The 24468-nt window shown below is 40.2% G+C and overlaps 2 protein-coding genes across 2 annotated transcripts in view; one reads left to right on the top strand and one right to left on the bottom strand.

The window, feature by feature from the left end:
• Nucleotides 1-5028: 5028 nt before the first annotated feature.
• Nucleotides 5029-15683, top strand: EFCAB9 (EF-hand calcium binding domain 9). Its single transcript, XM_069483997.1, has 5 exons — nucleotides 5029-5165; nucleotides 8141-8289; nucleotides 9039-9215; nucleotides 9889-9980; nucleotides 15623-15683. The coding sequence occupies exons 1-5, from the start codon at nucleotides 5030-5032 to the stop codon at nucleotides 15681-15683; spliced, it is 615 nt and encodes a 204-aa protein (XP_069340098.1). The 5' UTR covers nucleotide 5029.
• A 1727-nt stretch (nucleotides 15684-17410) lies between these two features.
• The window catches only part of UBTD2 (ubiquitin domain containing 2), a 37340-nt gene continuing 30282 nt past the window's right edge, over nucleotides 17411-24468 (bottom strand). The window contains exon 3 of the mRNA XM_069484194.1: nucleotides 17411-18129. Coding sequence (XP_069340295.1) covers nucleotides 17732-18129 — 398 coding nt within the window. The 3' untranslated portion in view covers nucleotides 17411-17731. The remainder of the gene's footprint in view (nucleotides 18130-24468) is intronic.

Here is a 24468-nt window from a genome sequence, read left to right as displayed (position 1 = left end):
TTTATTGAATTAATCATGATTTTTCTCCTGTAGTCAATAAATGTGGTGAATTTCATTGGTTGAAATAGTCTTGCATTCCTGGTGTCTTGGTCCATTTGTGGAGCTATTACAAACTACTACATTCTGAGTACTTTATAAGCAATAGAAATTTATTTCTTATAGGTCTAGAGTCTGGGAAGTCCAAGATTAAGGTACCAGCAGGATTGGTGTTGGTTAGGGCTGCCCTTTGTCTCTAAGATGGCTTCTTGTTGCTGTGTGCTCACCTGGCGGAAGGGAGGGAAGCGCAAGACTCACTCCCTTTAACCTCGAGACATTTGTAAGAGGGCTAATCCCATTCATGAGAGCAGAGCACTCATGACTTAATCCCCTCCCAAAGGCTATACCTCTCAATAGTATTGCTTTAGGGATTAAGTTTCAACATGAATTTTGTAGAGGACACCTTCATTCAAACCATAGCACCTGGAAAGTAAATATTTGTCTCCCTCCAGAGAGGCTAAGCAACTTTCCCAGGTCACAAAGCTAATAAATGGCAGAGCTAGGATTTGAACCCCAGTAGTCTGATGTCAGAGTCTTTGCATCTGTTGGCATAACTGTATCTCCAGTTGCCTCTTGATCATAATGTACATTTTTGCAGACACTATTGGTGTTGATTTGCAAATCATACACTTAGGACTTTCATATCTATGTTCACAAATCTAATAGACCAATACTTTCTCTTGATATCTGGCTTTACAATCAAGATGCGTTAGCTCATAAAATGAACTGGACGTTTTTTGTTCTTTTTCCTATTCTCTAGAACAACTTAAGATAGGGGTTATCTGTTCCTTTTAAGTTTGACAAATGTTTTAAATTTCTCTCCAAAGTGATAATGGCCCTGCTTTTATGTCTCAAATTACTCAGCAAGTCTCAGATGCCCTAGGTATCAGTTATAAGTTACACTCAGCTGATCACCCCAAATCCTCTGAAAAGATAAAAAAAGGAGCACTCAACTCTTAAACAACTTACAGAACTTTCCTTAGAACACCACCAAAGCTGGCTAAACCTCCTTCCCTCTACTCTTTCAGACTCCGTATCTCTCTAGGGCACCTTTATTTCTTAGTCCCTTTAGCACATTGACTGCCACATAAGTAAAAATTTTTTCTTCCTTGGAGCCATGGTGTTTTATTACAAAACTAGAATGAAACTTCAAAAAAACCAATCCTTTCTAATTTGATGAAAAATTTAATGAAAAATAAAATTTATTGACTTCTATTAATTTAATCCACGTTTTTAGAATTAATGTGTCAATATTAATTGTAACAGTAAGAACATTAACAAGTAAGATTTTCACGAACCAACTGTAGAGTTTTGCCCAGGTTTTGCTTCATGAGGGCCTGGGCTCAACACTAGCGTGAGTTAAATACAACTCACATGGCAGTTAATGTGTTAACCATATGGGCATTCTGGTCTTTTACCTCAATCTCCTCCCCCCCCAACTTGGCACCTACATGCCAGCAGTGGAGCTCACTCTACAACTTCTTCAAAAATGTGTGGAAACCCACCTTCCTCAACCCCCCAATTTAAAGGGGCCTCAACATTTACAGCCTGGAGACTGAATTTGACTTAAGGATTCCCCAGGACTAACTGGCCCCTTTCAACCTTCATGAAAAGGTCCTTTTCAAATAATTCTCACTGCTCCCACTACAGCTAAGCTGCTGGGAATTCTGTCCTGGATTCAACTCTCCCAACTCGAACCTACTAATCCTCCAGAGAAACCTACTTCCACCCACCACAAACTCCCTGAAAGTCCACCGGCCTGCACTTAGCAACCCATCACGGATGCCAGGCTCTGCTTCACTCGACAGAAGCTCCAAAACCATGAACTTCAGTCATATACTGTGGTATATATGACATCTTGTTGTCCTTGTCCTCTTTCTTATATTTCTACCTAACTGACGCGCCAGGCCAGTCTCCTTTTTGCCCGTGCTGGGGACCCTAATGATAATCCTTCTCCCAGATCCCCACCAAGGACGTTTTACAACATCCTTATGTACCTACAGTCCAAGGGCCCCTCCAACTTCTCAAAACTGTGGACTCTTCCTGATGCTACACAAACTGTTGCATATGCACCAATAGTTCTCCACAAAAGGGGCTTGTTGCTGTTCCTATCCCACCTCTCAAATGGAATCAGTTAGAGTCCTATGTAATTCCCTCATACTATGACCACCTTTGGCTATAAACCCAACAATACAGTCTAAAATAGACACCTTCTCCTGAGCGCTCTGTGTCACAAGGCTAACCTTCATCTCCAGGGAACAATGTTCATTTCAGCTTCACTCGCACAAGCTGCCCTGAGCCTAAGCAGTGCATCTCGCCCACGTCCTTTCGTGGGAAGGTTTTCTGATCGCTTCTCAACCTACAGTCACACTCTGCATCTATCCACTAACAGCGTTTGGGTCACGCTACCCTTTCCACCCCCTTTCCATAACATATACTTTCCTAAACCCCACAATGTCATCACTAATTGGACCCAAACAATTTGGCAGAAATCAACATTTGTCCCCCGGCCGGGCGCGGTGGCTCACGCCTGTAATCCTAGCACTCTGGGAGGCCGAGGTGGGTGGATCGCTCAAGGTCAGGAGTTCGAGACCAGCCTGAGCAAGAGCGAGACCCCGTCTCTACTAAAAATAGAAAGAAATTATATGGACAACTAAAAATATGTATATAGAAAAATTAGCCGGGCATAGTGGCGCATGCCTGTAGTCCCAGCTACTCGGGAGGCTGAGGCAGGAGGATTGCTTGAGCCCAGGAGTTTGAGGTTGCTGTGAGCTAGGCTGACGCCACGGCACTCACTCTAGCCTGGGCAACAAAGTGAGACTCTGTCTCAAAAAAAAAAAAAAAAAAAAAAACATTTGTCCCCCACCCCCTCAATCATGACCCTTCAAGGGACATAACTTTTGGTTCTAACCTAATAATATCAATCACCAGGAGTGTCAAAAACTGAACTGAACACCCCTCAGGCTGATGAAATAGGATAAAACCCTACGTTATATGTCCTTCCTTCAGTTGGACATATAACGGCTCCACTATTCCTAAATATACCTCATACATACCTCTGTTGGCTGAAATGACTTTAGCTTCTAATTAAAAATAGAACATGATGGGACCCACCTTAGAAAACCTTATTTTAATATATACATAGATATTTGCCTAAATCCCAAAAATTAAACTTACTTTCTCCGTGGATCAATTGCTTCTTTACGCCCCTTGACAAACTGGACAAAACTTGCACTCTGACGTACATGACTCCTAACCTTACCCTTATCAATGCTACTCTGCCTCTTCCCATTTATTCCTCAAACCTTCAAGCCACTACAGGCACGCCACCATTCCTGGCTAATTGTTCTATTTTTAGTAGAGACAGAGCCTCACTCTTGCTCAGGCTGGTCTTGAACTCCTGAGCTCAAGCAATACTCCTGCCTCAGCCTCCCGGAGTGCTTGAATTACAGGCATGAGCCACCGTGCCCAGCCACACCTGTAATTTCAGCAGTTTGTGAGGTCAGGGCAGGAAGATCTCTAGTGAGACCCCCATCTCCAAAAAAAGTTAGCCAGGTGTCATGATGTGTGCCTGTAGTCCTAGCTACTACTCAGGAGGCTGAGGCAGGAGGATCATGTGAGCCCAGCAGCTGGAGGCTGCACTGAGCTATGATCTCGCCGCTGCACAGGGTCTGGGCAACAGAACCAGACCCTGTCTTAAAAAAAAAAGAAAGAAAAGAGAGATAAAGGGGAAACCTAAAGAGATCAAGAAACAGTCTAAATGAGACAGATCAGTTTGGGTTCCTGATTTGAACTAAGCATCTATTAAAAATTTTAAGAAATAATTAGGGAAAATTTGAATTCTGACCTTCTATTTTTTTTTTTTTTTTTTTTGAGACAGAGTCTCACTCTGTTGCCCGGGCTAGAGTGAGTGCTGTGGCGTCAGCCTAGCTCACAGCAACCTCAAATTCCTGGGCTCAAGCAATCCTTCTGCCTCAGCCTCCCGAGTAGCTGGGACTACAGGTATGTGCCACCATGCCTGGCTAATTTTTTCTATATATATTTTTAGTTGGCCAGATAATTTCTTTCTATATTTAGTAGAGACGGGGGTCTTGCTCTTGCTCAGGCTGGTCTCGAACTCCTGACCTCGAGCGATCCACCCGCCTTGGCCTCCCAGAGTGCTAGGATTACAGGCGTGAGCCACCACGCCCGGCCCTGACCTGCTATTTGATGACATGTGGGAATGATTGTTATGTTTTTAGGTCTCATAATGGTATGCAGTTATGTTAAAAAAGAGTCCCTCTTTTTTCAATATATATTCAAATATTTACAGATGTCATGAGTTATGATTGAGATTGTCTTTAAAATAATCAAGTGACGGTGGCAGACCGGAGTGACAATAGATGAAATGAGATTTGTCCCGAGCTGCTCGTTGTTGAAGCTGGGTGATGAGCACATGAGGCTTCATTATACTAGTCTCTCTACTTGTGGAGATGTTTGAAATTTTCTATTATTAAAAAAATAAAAAGAAAAAAGGTCTTGATTGTTCTAATCAAGTTTACTGCTTTGTTTTCTCCTTCACTGATTTGAGTTTGGGTCTTTAAAAAATTCCTCTCTTTGGCCTTATTGTACTGTCCTTATTTGAGGTTCTTTTAATACTTTTTCACGTACTTCAATCCTCTACAATCCACTTTGGCCACACAGCCCAGTTGTCATATGCAGTACCTTCTTCTGTTCGTTTCTAAACAGCCTGTGATTCCCATTTAGAACTGATTATATTTTAGTGACAGAGGGATAAGCAAGTTAACAAGAGATTTAGGACAACAAATATCTATAGTAAAGCTGGAGAACTGAGAGGAAGCGATTTTAACATATTTTGACTGTTTCCTCTGACATTTTTGCCTTTTCTGCTGCCAGATCTCCTCAGCTACTCAGAATCCAACATTCTAGTTCCGAGGCGGGATTCTTTATTCTACTTCAGGTCGCCAGAGCCTTCGGCTTAAAGAGTACCAAGATGAAACTGAAGACAGGATCGTTTCTGTGGTACCTCTATCTGGACAAAGTATACTGCCTACTGTCTGTGAGGAACGTGAAGGTCTTGGTGGAATATTTTCACCTTCTCGACGTGCACGGCAAGAACACCTTGAATGGTCAGTGAGTCAGACATGTTTCCTCTGGGCTGTCACCTGGCTTGTAGCTGATGTGCAGGAAAACTTGCAGAACCAGAAACTATTTAGCTAATGAGTATTTTACTATATCATCTAGATGAAGCACAGAAAGAAAACTGCCAGCTGAGAGTTGACACTAGTGGCAGTTCGGTGGGGAGGAAAAAAACTGCAGGCTCTGGGGTTAAATCCTGGCTGTCCCCATTATTCCTCGGTGATTTGGAGAACATGTCATTATCCTTTTTAAGTCCCATTTTTCTTGTCTAGAGGTGAGGCTTCTAATAAAGGAGTCCATCTCATAGTTGGAAAAAAAGGTAACTTAATACCTTTGGCGAATGCTTAGCACAGTGCCTGGCACATTGTAAAGACTTATTGTTAGTATTATAATTATTCTTCTTGGGAGGTAAGCCCCACTCAGGTCTTAACCTTCAAGACCCCTCGGCAAGAATTTACTTCTTATTTGTCAAATGGGAGGTTTGCATCAGATAAACTGCAAGATCCTTTCTAATTCTTGGTACTTATGAATGACCAAAAAACGTTGAAGATCTCGGCCTTGCCTCTTGAGTCCACAAACTAATAGAAGACCAATTAGGTTCTTTGTAGGAGTGGGTATAAATGAGGCATCTGTCTTGGTCTGTCTGTGTTGCTTATAAAGGAGTGCCTGAGGTTGGGTAACTTATAAGGAAAAGAGGTTATTTGGCCTTCAGTTCTGCAGGCAGTACAAGAAGCATGGCGTTGGCATCTGTTTCTGCGGAGGCCTCAGAAGCTTCTACTTATGGTGGAAGGTGAAGGGGAGCCGTGTCACAAGGGGAGAGGGGATGGAAGAGAGAAGTGGGAGGGAGGTGCCGGGCTTTGTAACAACCAGTTCTCATGGGAACTAATGGAGAATTCACTGCATACTTCGAGGGATCCGCTCCCCTAACCCAAATACCTCCCACATTGGGGACCAAATTTCAACACGATATTTGGAAGGGACAAATACCCAAACTGTATCAGTATTCCATCCATTCATTCATTCTGACCTCATAGAGAGAAATGTTATTTGCAAATAAGGGGTTCCTTCCATAAAGATTTTTTTCAAGAGCCCATTTAATCTTGAAAAAAACAAACAACAAAAAGAGGACACCTTCTTTTTCTCTTTACATATAGATTTACACACAGTACACTACCAAATTTTCCCAATGGCCCCGCCCTAGATAAGGCAGCTTCAGGGACCCAGGCTGTAAATATTAATACAAAGCTGAGATTGAAACTCAGGGCTTTCTTGTGACTCCAAAGCCCACACACTCCTCTCACTGGAATGTTTGCTGCAAGGAGTCTGATTTCCCCAGTAACTAAATCACTCCTTTATGATGCAACACCCAAGAGGTAAAGTCATGCTCATGTCTTCTGTCACCCAGAGACTGGATAGTGACCTGGAAAGCTGAAGGCACAACCTTAATGTTTGCCTTCCTGGGGGAGGAGTCACTTAAGGCCTTAGAGACTTGAGTGGGCCAGAGTCAGCTGGTTTCAAAACAGTCTTTAAGTAGCTAGTAAGGCCCACATGAAAGCATTTCTCAAGGAGACACCATTGTGTACATATAAGGTGTGTTGTTCCCCAGTGCTCATACTCAGTGAGGCACAGAGAAGGAACATCAAGAGGCTGTCCGAAGGCCCCAAATCGTGACGTTGTGACCATGGATTCACTGTGCTTTTAGCTGGGTTCAGCTGCATGTCCAAATTACGTAGATATGTTTTACATATTCAGTGGAGCCATTTCTTATGCAGGAGACAGTTTCCATAATCAACGGGCAAGGGACAATCACAAGTAAACAAAGTTATACTTGAAAATTTCTTGTTACCCTCTGGGATTTGTATATACAACTGTGGACAACACGTGCCACTATATAAATGCATTGCCATGTTTGTTTCTTCCCTCTTCTACTCGCTGGGACATATGATTAGTGAGTGAAAGGGCACGCAAAAAAACTTCCCTATTCGTCAAAGAGTTTTTTTTCCATATTTTTCATTTTTTCTCTGAATGCATATGATTAAATATCCATCAACTAATGTGCAAAAGATACGGCATCACTGTGGAAAGAGCACGGCTGTGGACAGACCCGCATTTGAATCCCACTCTACACTTACTGTGAGGCACACCTTTGTCACTCAGAGTGTGGGCCACAGACCAGCAGCCGTCACATCACCCACAGCCTGGAGAAACGTGGACTCCCAGTCCCACGCCAGGTTTCCTGAATCAGAATCTGCGGTTTTACAAGATCTTCCAGTGATTGGTACGCCCGTGACAGTTCCCGAAGCGTGCATATGCACTAACTGATAGCTGAGGCTTATTATAAAAGGAGTGTGATACCACTTGCACTGTAGGGGTTGTCAGGGTTCAGTGAGACCTGGCAGTTAAAGTTCCTAACCACATAAGGTGGCCAGTAAGTTTTGTTCGCCTCCTCCTATAGCCAAATGCATTTACTTTATATAAGCATGAGGAATACTAAGACTTTTATAGAGGAGGAATGATTTTTTATTTCTCATTTTAATTAGCTCCAGGGAAAGGCCCAGGAAAAATGTCAGCATTTCCAAGGAAGTGCCTAGGTCCCTAATGAAAATTAAGTTCTCCCTTTCACACACAAGGGGCACTTTGTGTCTGTGCTGTATGCCACCACCTTGCCTTTGATCGGTGCCACAGGCACAGCTGTCTGCAACATGAGGCGTGTGAGCTGGGGTCGCTACCAAGCGCTATCCACTATCTCACCTGACACAACTCCGGGCACGGTGCTTTTCCACACAGCTCAAGGACAATTAAGGTACGAGGGATTGTGGAAGGTAGAGTGGCGAAGCCAGAAATAGCAATATTCTTCCCAGGTCAACAAGCTTCCAACATTACTACTGTTTATATGGCTCCTAGTTGTTTAGCATTTCAGAACCGTTTCAGAATAATCCATCTCCTGGCCTCCCCATCTTAACAGATGTGCTGTTCTATCACTTCCTTCATCACGTGACTGACTTGAAAAAGAAACAGATCAAGATCGTGTTTGACATGCTGGACTGGAATGCCGTGGGCGAGATCGGCTTTGACCAGTTCTACATTTTGGTGTGCATACTGCTGGCACACCAGGCAAGTAACAAGACAGGGTCCAGGGCAGGGGGGCAGAGGGGGAAGAGCTTGGCTGCTGCCATCCTCTTGCTAAAGGGGCACTGAATTAAGAATGCATCAAAATTTTTCTTCCTTTCACTAAAAACGAGGAAGAAAAAAATGGGGGACAGAGGGAGAACTTTGGTTCCCAAACGGTCCACCCGTAACCTGGAAGTTTTCCACAGCCTCTCCCTGCTGCCGCCTCGGCCTCGCCTTGGAAGGAACAGATCTCACCCTATTGGGGCCCTTCTTGGCATGCCCTTCCTCCCTTGAGCTATTGATTTTCAAAGAAGCACCTGTAATCTCAAAGTGCCTCACTCCCTCCATGATCCTTTGCTCCGAGAATTTTCTGAGGGGGATGGAGACAAGCAATGCTCTTCCTTGGGTCCCTCCTCACCATATACACACTTCTAGCCTGTATTTCCCCACTCATTCCCCACTCCTTGAGGAACGGAAGTCATCAGTTTCATGAGATTTTCACTGAATGGAAGGAAATGCATCAGAGTCACCACAGTGCCATCTAGCAGAGTGATTACTACAGGTCACCTAAGCCCTGGGAACACAGATGCTGAAGGGGGAACAATGTGCTGATGAACCTCTTCATCCCTGGGCTGTGTGATTTTGCCTTTGTTTTAGGGAATGGGCTGGTGAAGATACGAGTCTTGACGAAAGAAGTTTAGAAAAGAGCACTGATAACTCTGTTCCTGTCTTATATATTTCTCTCAAAACAGAACCATTTGGAAGAGCAGTTTCTGTATCGCCATTCTCGGCCTGTTTTTGACCTGCTCGATCTGGATGGGGAGCAGAGAATTGGTGAAGCCACCTTCCAAATGTACAGATTTCTCTTCAATATTCATAAACAGGAACTCACAGAACTCTTCCATGAGTTTGACATCACAGGTGACCAGGTAAGTGCAGATCCCAAAAGCGTGGCTTGGCAACCTCTTTCCAGAAATAGAGGACAAAGTGCTACTACTACCTACGAGTGAGGAGGAGGGTGAGAAAAAACCTACTCAAATAAATGTATTGCATGGATCAGAAAAAATCTGAAGAGACTTATGGGCCCTGGAAGAGAAAAGGTTGATTAAATGCTATGTCATGTAATATGGATACAAAATTATAGTTTAGTGAAGAATATATAATATGGTGATACTTGGTGCTGGGGGAAGGGTTTATATATTTGAATAAGTAGAAAGGGAAAAAGTCTATGACAGGTATATGTGAGCAATATCCTAACAGACAGCTACAGTGAAGACAGTGAATTCTGCCTATTTAAAGAGGAAATCCATGTTGGAGAAGCAAGTAGGGGCTAAGCTTGAAAGTGATGGACCACATCATGAAGAACCTCAGACGCCAGCCTGAAGCATCTGGACTTGACATAGAAGAAAGTGAGCCTTGTTTATTTAGGGTCTACAATAGACTCGTATTCCTGGGTACTAGACTACACTCACACTATAATTATATCCTAATTACTGAGCCTCTGTAAGTTAAGTTTTTAATAAGAAATTATAATCCTGCTGTCATCTGAAACAAAGGATCAGTTCCTTCCTGAAATATTTGTTTCCCCTCCCACAACAAAAGCTCCTCAATTACAAGGAATTTAAGCTGTATACTATCTTCTCCATGGACAAATATCAGAAGAGGCAGCAAGCAGAGAGAGAAAGAGAAAATCTCCCATCTTCGAAACTTCACATCAAGTGGCTGTGAGCAAAGACAGTCTCTTGGAAAACAAATGGAATCTGGAATAGACACGAGTAATTAAACTGTTAACATGGCTAAAAATAAATTTAGAGCATCGGAGTGGGTATGACTTTTATATATGAAAGGTCCAAATGAGCTCTCCTGCATCAGCAGGTTCTGAATTTTAGTAACCTATCGACCTCACACAGAACTCACAATAATGGAATGTGAAGTAATCACTTTCTTTTTTTGACATATCCCAATTCCACTCCTGCTTTCCGATCAATCCTACTGAATAGATCCCTATGTATTCAAATAATTGCCAACACTTACTGGAGCTAGGTAAGGCTTTCCTGATACTCATCATTTGTGGTCCAACACTCTCAGAATCCTATCTAGTCTCCTAATCCTTAGGGTAAGGCCACCTAGATGCCAGAGATTCCCAATTGGCCAATGGGGAAGTGCCTCCAACCATACCAAAAGTCGACCTTTAAGAATATGGAGGCTATGCTCTTCCGAGAACCTGAATTACTGAGATTGGTGCTTAAGCAACTATATCAAATCTACTAGGGTAAAATAATTACATGCCCTTACATAATTTTTTGTATAATGTCTTGAGTAATTTAAACAATATTTTTGGGCACAGGACTTGTGAGTCCTCCCTACCTGAGTGTACCATGATGTTAATAATGATGACAAAACTACAATATATTATGTACTTGCTGTGAGTTAGACAATTCTTTAGATGCATTACTTTATCCCTGTAACTGTGACTTAGGTGTTATGATCCTCTCAGTTTACAGATGAGGAAACTGAGGCCTAGAGTGATTAAGAACCTTACCTGAGAACATATGGCTCACAAGTGGTAGGAACAGGATTCAAATTCAAGGTGAATTAGATGCCCATGCTTACAGCCAGGATCTGAGTAACTTCAGTTTTAAGCTGGTATTTTATTGGCTCAGAAATCCCTTCTGTATAATGTTAATTACCACGTCTCCTTCTACCATAAGTTTCTGAAGAACAACTTTGGGGATTAAAGAAATACAGCTCATTTACTATCAACCAAGGATTTCCTAAGGATACGTTACATAATATGAGGCTGTCTGGAAAGTATCTAGCCATGGACGCAATGGATATATGGATACAATCAATGGCTGGATACTTTCTGGATGGCTGTGGCACACCTGACCTTAAGGCATTCAGTGAGCTCCAGAGGACCTAACATCATCAAAAATAAAATCTAATTACACTTTGTCAATGTGCAACAATACTGCTTATCTAAAATGGTCATTCATAACTTAAACTTGTAATAACAGAAACCATGTTAGTTACTATGACTATCTCTCTGTATCTCATAGACATATCCCATTGATAACATGCTTTTGAGGCCGCGCGCGGTGGCTTACGCCCGTAATCCTAGCACTCTGGGAGGCCGAGGCGGGAGGATCGCTCAAGGTCAGGAGTTTGAAACATGCTTTTGAGCATGACTCGTATGTTTAACAGCTAAAACTTGTCTTCCCCACAATGGTACCATAAAAACTGAATGGAACTACCCAAAAAACAATAAAAAATCCGACTCATGTCACTTGACCTTTGATCTCTGTTTTCCACGTGGGGATAAATAGTATCTATCTTATGGAATTGTTGTGAAGACCAGAAAACACAAAACGACAGTGCTTTTTTTCTTTCTCTGATTTGGTGAAGAGTTTTCAATTATTCTCCAAGGTGAAATTTACCCTCTAGCAAACAAGTATGGACACTACTACACCTACACAGAGTACTGAGACTAGCACTATCTGGCCAGAAAGTGACAGCTACAGATTAGCCACAGTTCCAAGTGCCTTACCACTAAACTCATCTTGGTATAGGATTTTGCCTCTTTGTGGCAGCCTAGGTGGCTTTTGCCACTAGACAGCCTTAGGTAGGCGTGGTTTTGGGAGAAGAAACTACAATGAGGTCTCAGGAAGGCTTCTCTTTCCTGTCTTCCAGGGGGGTCCTGAGATATGTAAAGGGTAACCATGACATTTAGGTTTTGTTCAGACATGGTGGTTAAAGCAATGAAAATACTATTGTTTCAGAATGGGGCAGGGAGGAAGGATAGCCAAAGATAATAGGTTTAATAGGTATCAATTTTGGCTAAATAACAATTCACAATTGCAAAGATATGGAAACAACCCAAGTGCCCATAAATACATGAGTGGATTAATAAAATGTGGTATATGTATACCATGGGGTTCTACTCAGCCACAAAAAACAATGGTGATATAACACCTCTTGTATTATCCTGGATAGAGCTGGAACCCATTCTACTAAGTGAAGTATCCCCAGAAAGGAAAAACAAGCACCACATGTACTCACCATCAAATTGGTATTAACTAATCAACATTTAAGTGCACATATAGTAGTAACATTCATTGGGTGTCAGGCAGATGGGGGGGGATGGATATATACATACCTAATGGGTGTGGTGCGCACTGTCTGGGGGATGGACATGCTTGAAGCTCTGACTAGGTGGAGCAAAGGCAATATACGTACATTTGCACCCCTGTAATATGCTGAAATAAAAAAAATTAAAAAAAATTTTGGCTAAATAATTTTAAACCACATATAATAACGAAAGTTTCAGAAATGAGCAGGTATCATAAGTTTTCCCCTCCTCTACAGTGGATTTAGGGTGACCATAAAAGGTGAACCAACTATCAGATTTTTAAAAGTGCTCCTCCTTTAAAGAGCATCTTCATAAACTAAGTGATTCTAGAACGGCATCAGGAAACTGAGCATTTATCTCCGATGAGCCCAAACTGGAATTTAGTGTAAAAACTAAAATTCAAATGCACAACTGATACTCTTTTGAGACTAGGAGTACAACAAATAAAACTATCTATCTATCAATGTCCACTTTAGGACTTTTATCAATTACATTATATGACAATAGTTTTTTAAACGTGTTTGTACATAAATGCTTCAAGTTTCATTATTTCCACTGATTGCGTGTGTAAGGGTAGAATTCACTAGCCTATGTACATTTTCAGGATGTTTTTGGATGCTACCAACACTCTGTATTATTACTGTGTCATAGTTACATTAGCGTTCCTTGGTCAACAAAGTCTGTTCAGGGACCTAAGCAACGGGGAGAGAGGAGTGGCACTCGCAGGGGTGGACGAACGGCAGGCCTGAATGGAGAGGGCTTCCGCAGCTCCAGTTTCAGCCCAGGGCCACAGACAGGTTCTCCCACAATCTATGAGCTATGAAGAGGGAAGAATTTTAGAGGGAGTTAATCATAAATAAAATAAAATCATTCATCTTCCATCAGTCCTTAGATCTCATGTCTTATCATTGTCTTAAGCCTCATGTCAAAGACAAAGACTAGAAAAGGCCAAGATGTGTGACATCTGCTGAGATGGGACAGTTAACCACCCGAGCAGCCTCTATAGAACCAGAGGGATCAGAGGCTAAAGGCATCAAGAGACCCAAAAAGAAATCACAGGACACTGGCTATTGCAAGGGAGGTTATCAGCTGCGTTTTTTTTTTTTTTCTCTTCTCCATAAGTAAAAATATTAAATCATAGTTTTGAGTTGAGAGTTTGATACAATGTCTGCTAATTTGTCCAATTAACAGAGAAAGACCATTAAAAAGGTAGATTGTCTTAAAAACTGTCATAAAATAAGGGTTTTTTCCACATCAATGGGGAAAAGACAGATGAAAATTATACAGTAAGTAGTATCGGGAAAAGTGGGATAGCTATTTGAAAAAATAATATTAATAAGTCTGGACTGCTACTCTATTTCTTTCACCAAGAAAAATTCCATATAACAATGAAACCAAAAAGGAAATACTAAAAACAGGAAAGAAAAATTTTTGTAATTGTAGAGTGAGAAAGGCCTTTTGATGTTAAAAAGAAAACCCAGAAGCCATAAAATGAGAGACTGATAGATTTGACCATGAAAAACTTAAAACTTGCACATGGTAAATTCCACAAAAACAAAAGAAATAACACATTATAGAAAAGGATTAATTTCCTTAATATAGAAAGAATAGTTACAGATCACTAGGAAAAAGACCAAAATGCAACAGGAATATGGACAAACTTAGACAATTCACAGAAAAAAAAACCCCAAATGGCCTTAAAATATATAGAAAAATGCTAAACTTCACCCAGGAAAAATACAAAGTAAAACCACAGGACAAAGTTTTTCACTTATTAAGACTGTCAAAGATCAAAAAGTTGGTGAGGGTACAAGGGAATAAGAATAGTCTTATTACAAGTATAAACTGGAAAAATCTCTTTGGAGGGCAAGTCACATACATCTATAGACTGTACTCTTTCTAGGAATGCATTCTATAGATATATATAGACACAAAGATGTATCTATATAAAAGGAAACTCATTGCAGCATGGTTCACAGTTGCAAAAGACTAAAAACAGTCAAGCTGTCCAGACTTAACAGTCTGAAACAACTGTCGTACACCCAGACAATAGAATACCGTTGCAGCTACAAAGACAAATGAAGCAGATCTAGATCTGTGTATGAATGCTGAGATTCGCCATTTTAGAGAAAAACTAAAGGTGCAGAATAGTATGTGTATTTAGGGGAAAAGTAGGGTGGCGTGGATGTAGTCATATCCACTAGAATAGTGGTTCTTAGAGTGCCTCTAAGATCAGCAGGAGAAGCACACTGAGGAATTTTAAAAAATGCCAATTATAGTGCCTCACCCAGACCTACTGACTCAGAACCTCTGGTGGAAGGGTCTAGCAACCCGTGTTTTAGTAAGCCTTCCAGGTGATTCTGATGCATGCTTAAATTTGAGAACCACTATGCTAGAGTACTTTTAAAGATACCCAGAAAACTGGTAAAAACTGTTACCTCTGGGAAGAAGAAATAAGAGATTAGGGACAGGAGTACAAGGGAGACTCTTTTCTCTTGGGCATGCTTGGATTATATTCCAAAGGCATGTGTCATCTATTTTAAATAAAATATTAAACATTTAACAAAACAAAACCTGTCACTTTCATGCAAAAATGAGTAATAAATGAGCTCAGTGCTTCAGAAAAATTATGAGTTTTGGTTTACAGCATGATTTTTTTTTTTTTTTTTGAGACAGAGTCTCACTCTGTTGCCCAGGCTAGAGTGCCGTGGCATCAGCCTCGCTCACAGTAATCTCAAACTCCTGGGCTCAAGTGATCCTCCTGCCTCAGCCTCCCGAGTAGCTGGGACTACAGGCATGAGCCACCAGGCCCGGTTAAGTTTTCTATATATATTTTCAGCTGTCCATATAATTTCTTTCTATTTTTAGTAGAGACGGGGTCTCGCTCTCACTCAGGCTGGTCTCGAACTTCTGAGCTCAAACGATCCGCCCTCCTTGGCCTCCCAGAGTGCTAGGATTACAGATGTCAGCCACCGCACCCAGCCTACAGCATGATTCTTAAGAGAAAAAAAATCAACAACCTATTTTAGATCAAGATTTCAATGCAGAAGATAAAGCATATTTATAAACGATCATGTATGACTTGGCATAGCAGAGCCTAAGTTTGGTGATAATGAACTTATTTATTGAGCTGAGGTTTTAAAAAGGAGAAAAACCTTCACACTTCTCATTAGAACGAGGCAGATTATCCTTATATAGAGAGTAAAAACAATTAAAAAACCAGAATAAAGGCAAAGACAAAGAGAAAATTGAACTTTTTTTTTTTTAAAAAAAGCACAAAAACCCTACATACTAAAATTATACACATCAAGTATTGGTCCAATCTTAATCTATTTACAATTAAACAGCACCATGGATTCTCACCTAGGTTAGTTGAACATGCCCAGAAATTGTTATTCAAAGTATATGTTCCCTTAAAATAAAATAAACTCTTAGGAGAGCTCAAATCCTCAACAAACAAGACCTTTTATCAATCATAGATATTGATGACATCACCAATTTTCCTTAAGAAAAACAGGTTTAAACACTTTTTTCCAGTTGATAGACTTTGAGAGATGCTGCTATTCAATGCGGCACACAAATGAACAAAAACTATTTAATGACAGGGCAACATATTGAAATACTCTCATACCTCCACCTCTAAGTACAAAATTCTCCTTTGGAATTAATGCTGTTTTCTCTTGAATTTAGATTCAGTCATCAGCAATCCTAAATTGGATACAGCTACAATCTTTAAAATGATTGCATAAAAATAGGGAAGTATTAATAGTTAAAGCTCTCAGAAACATGGTAAGTTACAATTATAGATATATTTAATCAGGCTATAGAAATTGTAAATACCATTTTAAACATTACATTTAAACTAATTAGCAGTTTCATTCCATCATTAGAATCAATAATGGTGCTTCCCATCCAAATAGGTGTGGAGGGTTGCTACTTCCCAATTGAGAACAGCGTAAGTGCCTTCTGGCCTCTACTTTTCCATCTCATGGATTCTCAGGCGTACCGTGGTCAAGTCTTAGCTCTCTTCTCACCTAAGGAACCACCTTTTTAAAAGGCTCCAAATTAAACATAATCCTTGGTAGCTTTATTCCAGTCATAGTACAAAAGAATCAGGTTATCTCACTGGACTTTTCAGTCCTCTAATTTGTAAATGGTTCTTAATTTGCTTTTGCCAGGAAAGATGAGGGAGGAAAATTGTCACCCACCATGAGTAGAGGTAACTGAACTGGAAACCACTAAGGTATAAAGCAATGTTTCATTATTTGGTCTCACTGCTGATGTTTAAGTGATGCCAGTAAACCTTTCACACTTGTAAATTTTGATGAAATTTACTCTAAAAGACTGAAAATAGGCACAGTTCTCCCAGGCACAGATAGAATGGTTTTTCGTTACATTCTTCCTGCAAAGTGGAGGCGATGAGAACAATTACTTTACTATCCTATAGTGGGAACAATTGTACTTGATTCCTGTGTTCCCTGGCCCAGGAACTATGCATTTGGACTCACAGTTAGCTATGAAAAGTTCTAAGCAGAGTAGCTGGATCAACGAAGGTATTATATAGTAGTGACCTTCTAAGCCTGGATATGAAAACAGCTTCATTATATAGACCTTTCAAAACGCCTATGCAGTAAGAGGATAAATGACTTTTCAACTATCAGTTGAAAACCAGAGACTGCATTGACTAAATTATTGCCTAGTGTTCCAGAAGGGTGCCTGCCACCAATGTGCTAGAAGGCACCAAAATTTAGTGTGAATGTAATAAGGAGCTCAACATGTGGGGATGGGGAGTCTCTACTCCTTTATGGCTAAATATTAATTGAGCTAAGAAGAAAAAAACAGAATAGAAGCAAACCTCAAATACTGCTCTTTTCAATTTCTATTAAAAAGAAAGCTTACATTTTATAACTATTATGGATGGTTTCTGGGTATATAATTTGATATATTTAAAAAAATCTGTATTCAAAAGGTGCTTGGTGCTGCTCTTCATCGATGCATCGTCCCATTTACAGTCCAAATCATTTAAATACAGCCATTACATAGTTGTTGAGTGTTTTAAAATAAATGGTTATCTATTTCTTAACTGCTTCTCAAATTAGAAATTGTAATTACATGAGTCTCAAAGGCTGGCTCTTTGTGTTTTATTATTTTTGTTGGTCTCCATCACAGATGGAATTTTTCACTGGTAATTCCTCAGAACTAAATTCATTCATAGGGAATTTAGAGCAGTGAAAATAAATTTCACGCCATAGAGCAGGAAATGGCAACACAATAAAAAGGAGCAGAGGGATCTGGGAACCAGCCAATAGGACCAGTTCAGTTTTCAACTGGTGTTGGGTTCTGCAAAGGTTGGCTCACTATAACCTGTACAACATAGTCCTTTGGGATCTTCAGCTCTTCCAACTTCATTTTGTCGGTGAGAGGTCTGCCAGAGAAGAACCACCGCTGACTACTCGGTTCCACTCCTTCTGCTGCATGTAACCGTCTCTTCATGTGGAATACCGTGTCTGTGCTACGAACCACAAGTTTGAGGTCTTTGCCTGTAGATAGGCGCAAACGGAGCTGAGATTCATATCCAGAATTGGGTGGTGGCTCAGGAATATCCAGAGTCTCTATGTCACTCTTTTCCTCTATCATGTTGATTGGTGGTGCCAAGCAATAGACTGGAAGCTGGTATCTGTTCCCCAGTTCGTCATAGCACTCTGTAAGTGCACCTTCAGAAAGAGAAGATATGAATAAGAGTTTAAATATATGCATTTTTGTTTATATCTTGCAAAATGCTTAAACTTCTCTTGCTAGCATGCCATTGTAGAGAAAAAAACATAAAATAATGTCAACCACTGACAGCTGATCATCAGTGATGATCAAGGCCCATGCCCAGTTGACTTTTTATCTAATTTTATATTAATCAGGCATGTTCCTCCTTCCCCCTTCTAAGTCATTTCATGTCCAGTTCACAATTTCATTAAAATAGAAGGGAAATGAAAGCATAAAAAATTCAAATTACATTTGAATCAGCTACCTTAAACAAACAAACAAGAAAAATACAGACCCTAAGTCCAATTCACCACAACACAAGTGTTCCAAAGTAGTTTTCTTAGTGACTGGACTTCCTAAATTGAAGTACTTGGCCAAAAGTCCTTAGTCCAAAGAGATCACAAATTAGAGATGACAGCCTTACCAGCTGTCACAGACTCGTTGCTTATATATAAGTCTCATTAGCACACTTACCACAGAAATGACCAAGGTGTTTATTTAACCCCAATTAGTCAATCTATTACAGAGAAGCTATGGATTAAAAAGAACAAAAGGGGTATGAAGTTTATAACAAGCTGGCTCAGTGGAGGTAAAAAACCACTTATGGTTTTAAAGTATTAATGGCTAATTTCCTTACAAAGCATAAACTACATTATTATTTTATTTGTTTACTTATTTATTTTTTAGAGACAAGGTCTTGCTATGTTGCCCAGGCTGGCCTTGAACTCCTGGGCTCCAATAATCCTCCTGCCTCAGCCTCCTGAGTAGCTGGGATGACAGGCACATAAAGTACATTATAATTACATAAGACTTCCATGGGGAGCTTGAAAGCATAAATCAATGAACATTTTAAGGTTATACATAACATGTCAAACTAGAATATTAATGTCAGCTGGTTATCAATTTGTATTAAAAAACAAAAACATCTACCATATTCAAAACACTCATACACAAGATAGTGTATATAGGGAGCAGGATGTTGAGAAATGGGTTATCAATGAACAAATGAGTTAATGAACTGATATTTGTAGTCAACTGGATAAAAACATAAAGCATCTGAAACGAGACCAGAATGGTCACCAATTCACCATGGGTCCGATCTGGTCTGCCTTCCGAGTTACATAAGATGGGCTGCAGTGATAGCTTAGTCAGAAAGCAGAACACACATGAATCTCCCCTCTCTGTTCAACCTCAGTGTTGTTCACTAACACTGCCATGACACTGCAGAAATGGATCTACTACAAGCACCGTTGTGACCACTAGCAGTTCCCTACACCAGTAACATCCCACTGCAGTACCAATGTACTTACATACATGGGTGTAGTCAGTTGTTCAATCTCCACTGTTTCAAGCTTCATCATCTTCACATACCACCACAGATATAACACAGCAGGATTGCAAACCAAAGCAGTTCAACTGCAGGCAGAATAATGTCTTGACTGAAAAACATTCTACATTTGTAGCCTCCCTAGAAACTAGAAGTGGAGATGCCACGGCAGCCTTTTGTACAGTGCTAAAACAGTAGCTCATGCCAACCTCAAAACAAATGTACAATCTAATAGGCACTTTGGCTCTCACTCGATCTGAATACTCAATTCTCCATCATGATGGAAAGAAGCCCAGTCTTTGCCTTTCTGCCTTTCAACCCAGCAAGTCAGGATTTAGTTTTCAAATCTCAAAGGCGTGAGAGAAAAAAACTCCATGGAAGAGTTACAGCTAAAATGTATATTTTATCATCATCATCATCATCATCTTTTTTTCTTGATACAGGATCTTGCTCTGTTGCCTGGGCTAGAGTGCAGTGGTATGATCATAACTCACTGCAGTCTCCAACTCCTGGGCTCAGATTAGCTTCCCACCTCAGCCTCCTGAGTAGCTGGGACTATAGGCATGCCACCATGCCTGGCTAATTTTTAAATATTTTTGTAGAGATGGGGTCTTGCCATGTTGCCCAGGCCAGTCTTGAACTCCTACCATTAAGTGATCCTCCTGCCTCAGCCTCCCAAAGTGCTGGGATTACAGGCATGAGCCACCGCGCCTGCCATGTATCTTCTTACTCAAGCTCTGGCAGTGCTCTTATCTACAATGCTGGAAATAAGCCATCCAGACTCTATTGCTTAAAAGCTCCCATATTATAATATTTTTGGAAAAGGTAGCTTGTTTTTTATTTAATATGAAGTTTTCTGGTTTATTTACTCTTTCCCTCACTTCTGCCTATAAAATTATAATCTGAGTTATAAATATGCTCTACTTTTAGATTAAACTAAAAATTAGACTTATGGTTCCCAGTTTGTCGTGTAAGAAGCTTGAAAATTACCACTACATCCTAACAATAATCAGCAAACTGAAAAATCAACTCTTCTTAGATCTGTAAGAGAAGTAAGGTCACAGAGCAAACCACTGCTCTCCAAATTGGAGAGACAGAATACAGAGAGTCACAATTTACCGGAGCAGAAACTCAGGAGCTGAAACCTGTGTGGAACCAGTGCAGGCTAGGGAAACCTGAAACGTATCTGGAGAACTACTGGAGGCTCAGTGTAAACTAGTCTTACAGATAAATATTCCAGGGGACTCAGGCCTGGCGGAGTGAGACCTTTCTGAGTTTTACCTCCTAGACCTCCACCACCTCCCTCATAGCGAATATCAGAGAAACATCCCCTGTGCTTCTGGCAAGGGGTAAGGGGAGGAGGGCAAAAGGAACCATTTTTAAACATGCCAGAGCATTCTGCCTTCCAGAGAAACTATTTAACTAGAGCCTAACCTGCTGGGGCTTTGTCAGAGCCTAACTGACCTGGGAGAAGGGAAATACTCAATTCCAGCCCCCTCTAGTCATCCCGTCCCACCTAACATGGGCACTATGACTGAGAAGCACTGGCAAAGTTCCCAATCCAGAGGCAGAGGCTCAGGAAAAGACTGAGACCTAATCTTGGACTATGGAATGCTTCCTCGCCCCCACAGACCTTACCACCACATCACTAAAGGCCTATTTACCGCAGTTTCTTTTACCTAGTATTAATATATCATGTCCACCTTTCAAAGAAAAATTACAAGACATACCAAAAGGCAAAAAACACAGTATGCAGAAACAGAGCAAGCCATCAAAACTAGACTCAGAAATAGCAAGGATGTTAGAATTATCAGACTCGGAATTTAAAACATTATGATTAATATGCTGATGGCTCTAATGGATAAAGTAGATAGCACGCAAGAACAGATGTGTAATGTAATCAGAGAGATGGAAATTCTAAAGAACCAAAAAGAAATGCTACAAAAACACTGTAATAGAAATGAGGAATGCCTTTGATGGGCCTATTGGGTTATTAAGTATGAAATGTCTGATTTCCCTAAGTACTAAGTTTGACAGTTGATATCCCTGACATTTCACTTGGACACTTTTTGTTTTATTTTTATTGTGAAGGTACATCCCCAGTCTTTCAAAAGCACAGTATGGCTTGTGATCATCTTTCACATTTTTTTTAGAGCAATTTTTGTGAAACCATGGATAACTGAAAAATTCGTGTTATTTCTGAATATGAGTTCCATCATGGAACCAATGCCGTGCCGAAAGCTCGAAGTATCAACGAAATGTTTGGGAAGGATGTGGCTAATGAACACACTGTATGTCAATGGTTTGAGAAGGTCCATTCTGGTGATTTTAATCTTGAAAATGAGCCACATGGGCAACCTGAGACCAAGGTGGATAATGATTAGCTGAAAGCTGTAATGGAAGCAAGTCCATCTCAACCTACATGTGAATTAGCAGGAAGGTTTCACATTACTATTCACACAATATTGGACCATTTGAAAAAACTCAGTAAGGTAAAGAAGCTGGATAGATGGGTTCTGCATGATTTAAATGAGCAGTAGAAGAGAAATTTTCTCAAAGCTTGCCTTTCTGTGCTGTCAAGACATAAAGGCGAACCAATTCTACACCGTATTGTTACATGTGATGAAAGTGGATTCTTTTTGACAATTCCAAGTGTTAAGCACAACAGTTGGATAAGGATGAAGTACCAAAACACAGTCCAAAACCAAATATTCATCAAAAAAAGCTAATGGTGTCTGTTTGGTGGTCCAGCATTGGTATTATCCACTACGGCTTCATGAAACCTGGTCAATTGATTACAGTGGATGTCTACTGCAACCAATTGGACGAAATGATGAGGATGCTTGCAAGTAAGCAGCCAAGACTGGTCAATAGGGACAGGCCAATCCTCTTGCAAGACAATGCTGGACCACATGTTGCACAAACAACGCTGCTCAAGCTACAGAAGCTGGACTTGGAAACTCTCTGTCATCCACCATATTCATCAGACCTTGCATCAACTGACTACCACTTTTTCCAGGCTTTAGACCACTGTTTTTAAACATCATACTGGAAGTCCTAGCTAATGCAGCAATAAGACAAGAAAAGGCATACAGCTTGGGAAGAAAAAAATAAAACTCTGTTTGCAGATGACATGATTACATAGGAAATCTGAAGAATCAACAAAAAAGCTCCTGGAACTAATAAGCAATTATAACAAGGTTTCAGGACACAAGGTTAATGATCTACGTGAAGAAAATTTTAAAACTTTGATAAAAGAGGCATTAATAAATGGACAGATAGTCCATGTTTATGGATAGGAAGGCTTAATATTGTCAAGATGTCAGTTCTTCCTAACTTGGTCTATAGATTCAATGCAATCCCAACCAAAATCCAAGCAAGTTAATTTGTAGATATTGACAAACTGACTTTAAAATTTATATGGAGAGACAAAAGAACCCAAGTAGCCAACAAAATATTGAAGCAGAAAAAGTTAGAGGACTTTGACGCTGTCTGACTTAAACACTTACTATAAAGATACAGTAATCAAAAAAGCGTGGTGTTGGCAAAAGAAGAGGCAAATAGATCAAGAGAAGAGAACAGAAAGCCCAGAAATAGACCCATATAAATATAGTGAACTGATCTTTCACAAAGGAGCAAAGGTAATACAGTGGAGAAAAGACAGTCTTTTCAACAAATGGTGCTAGAGCTGGAAATATACATGCAAAAAAATGAATCTAAAGATAGACCTGTACCTTTCACAAAAATTAACTCAAAATGGATCACAGACCTAAATGTAAAGCATGAAACTATAAAACTCCCAGAAGAGAACATAAGAGAAAATCTAGATGACACCGATGTTGGCAATGATCTTTTAGATAGTAACCAAAGGCCTGATCCATGAAAGAACTGATAAGCTGTCATTCATTAAAAATTAGAAATTACAGCTCTGCTAAAGACACTATAAAAAGAATAAAAAGACAAGCCACAGGAACGGGGAAAATATTTGCAAAATACAATATCTGATAAAGGACTGTTACCCAAAATATACAAGGAACTCTTAAAACTCAACAAGAAAACAAGTTGACAAAAAAAAAAAAAGGGCCAAAGAGGTTCACCAAAGATGATTAACAGATGACGAATAATCATATTTGCTTATATTCCACATCATATGTCATCAGGGAAATGCAAATTAAAACAATGAGATACCACTATACATTTATAAAAATAGCCAAAATCCAGAACACCAGCACCACCAAATGCTGAAGATGTGGAGCAACAAAGAGCACTCATTCATTGCTGGTAGAAGTGCAAAATGTTACAGCTACTTTGCAATACAGTTTGGAAATTTCTTACAAAACTAAACATACTCTTCCCAAATAATCTAGCCATTGCACTCCATGGTATTTACCAAAAGGAGATGAAAATTTATGTTCACAGAAAAACCTTCACACAGATGTTTCTGGCACCTTTATTCATTATTGCCAAAACTTGGAAGCCACCAAGATGTCCTTCTGGAGGTGAATGGATAAACTATGGTACCTCTAGACAATGGAATATTATTCAGCACTAAAAAGAATGAGCCATCAAGCCACGAAAACACATGAGGAAAACTTAAATGCACAGTACTAAGTGAAAGAAGACAGTTTGATAAAGTTACATACTATATGATTCCAATTATTCTCCCACTCTGCACTTGATCTTAGCCAGAAGGCTGAGAAACGATTATTTTCACAATCTGGAAAAGGCAAAACCACGGAGAGAGTAAAAAGATCAATGGTTGCCTGGAGTTAGGGGGAAGAGAGGGATGAATAGGCAGAGCAGAGAGGATTTTTAGGGCAGTGAAACTACTCTGTATGATACTATTAACGGTGGATACACATCAATACAAATTTGTCCAAACCCACAGAATGTAAAACACCAAGAATGAACTCTAATATAAACTATGGACTTTTGGGGGATAGTGCTATGTCAATGTAGGTTCATCAAT

The sequence above is a fragment of the Eulemur rufifrons genome, chromosome 10 (assembly GCF_041146395.1).
Source record: "Eulemur rufifrons isolate Redbay chromosome 10, OSU_ERuf_1, whole genome shotgun sequence".
NCBI lineage: Eukaryota > Metazoa > Chordata > Mammalia > Primates > Lemuridae > Eulemur > Eulemur rufifrons.
The sequence above is the reverse complement of the archived record's forward strand: the minus strand, read 5'-3'. Positions and strand labels throughout refer to the sequence as shown.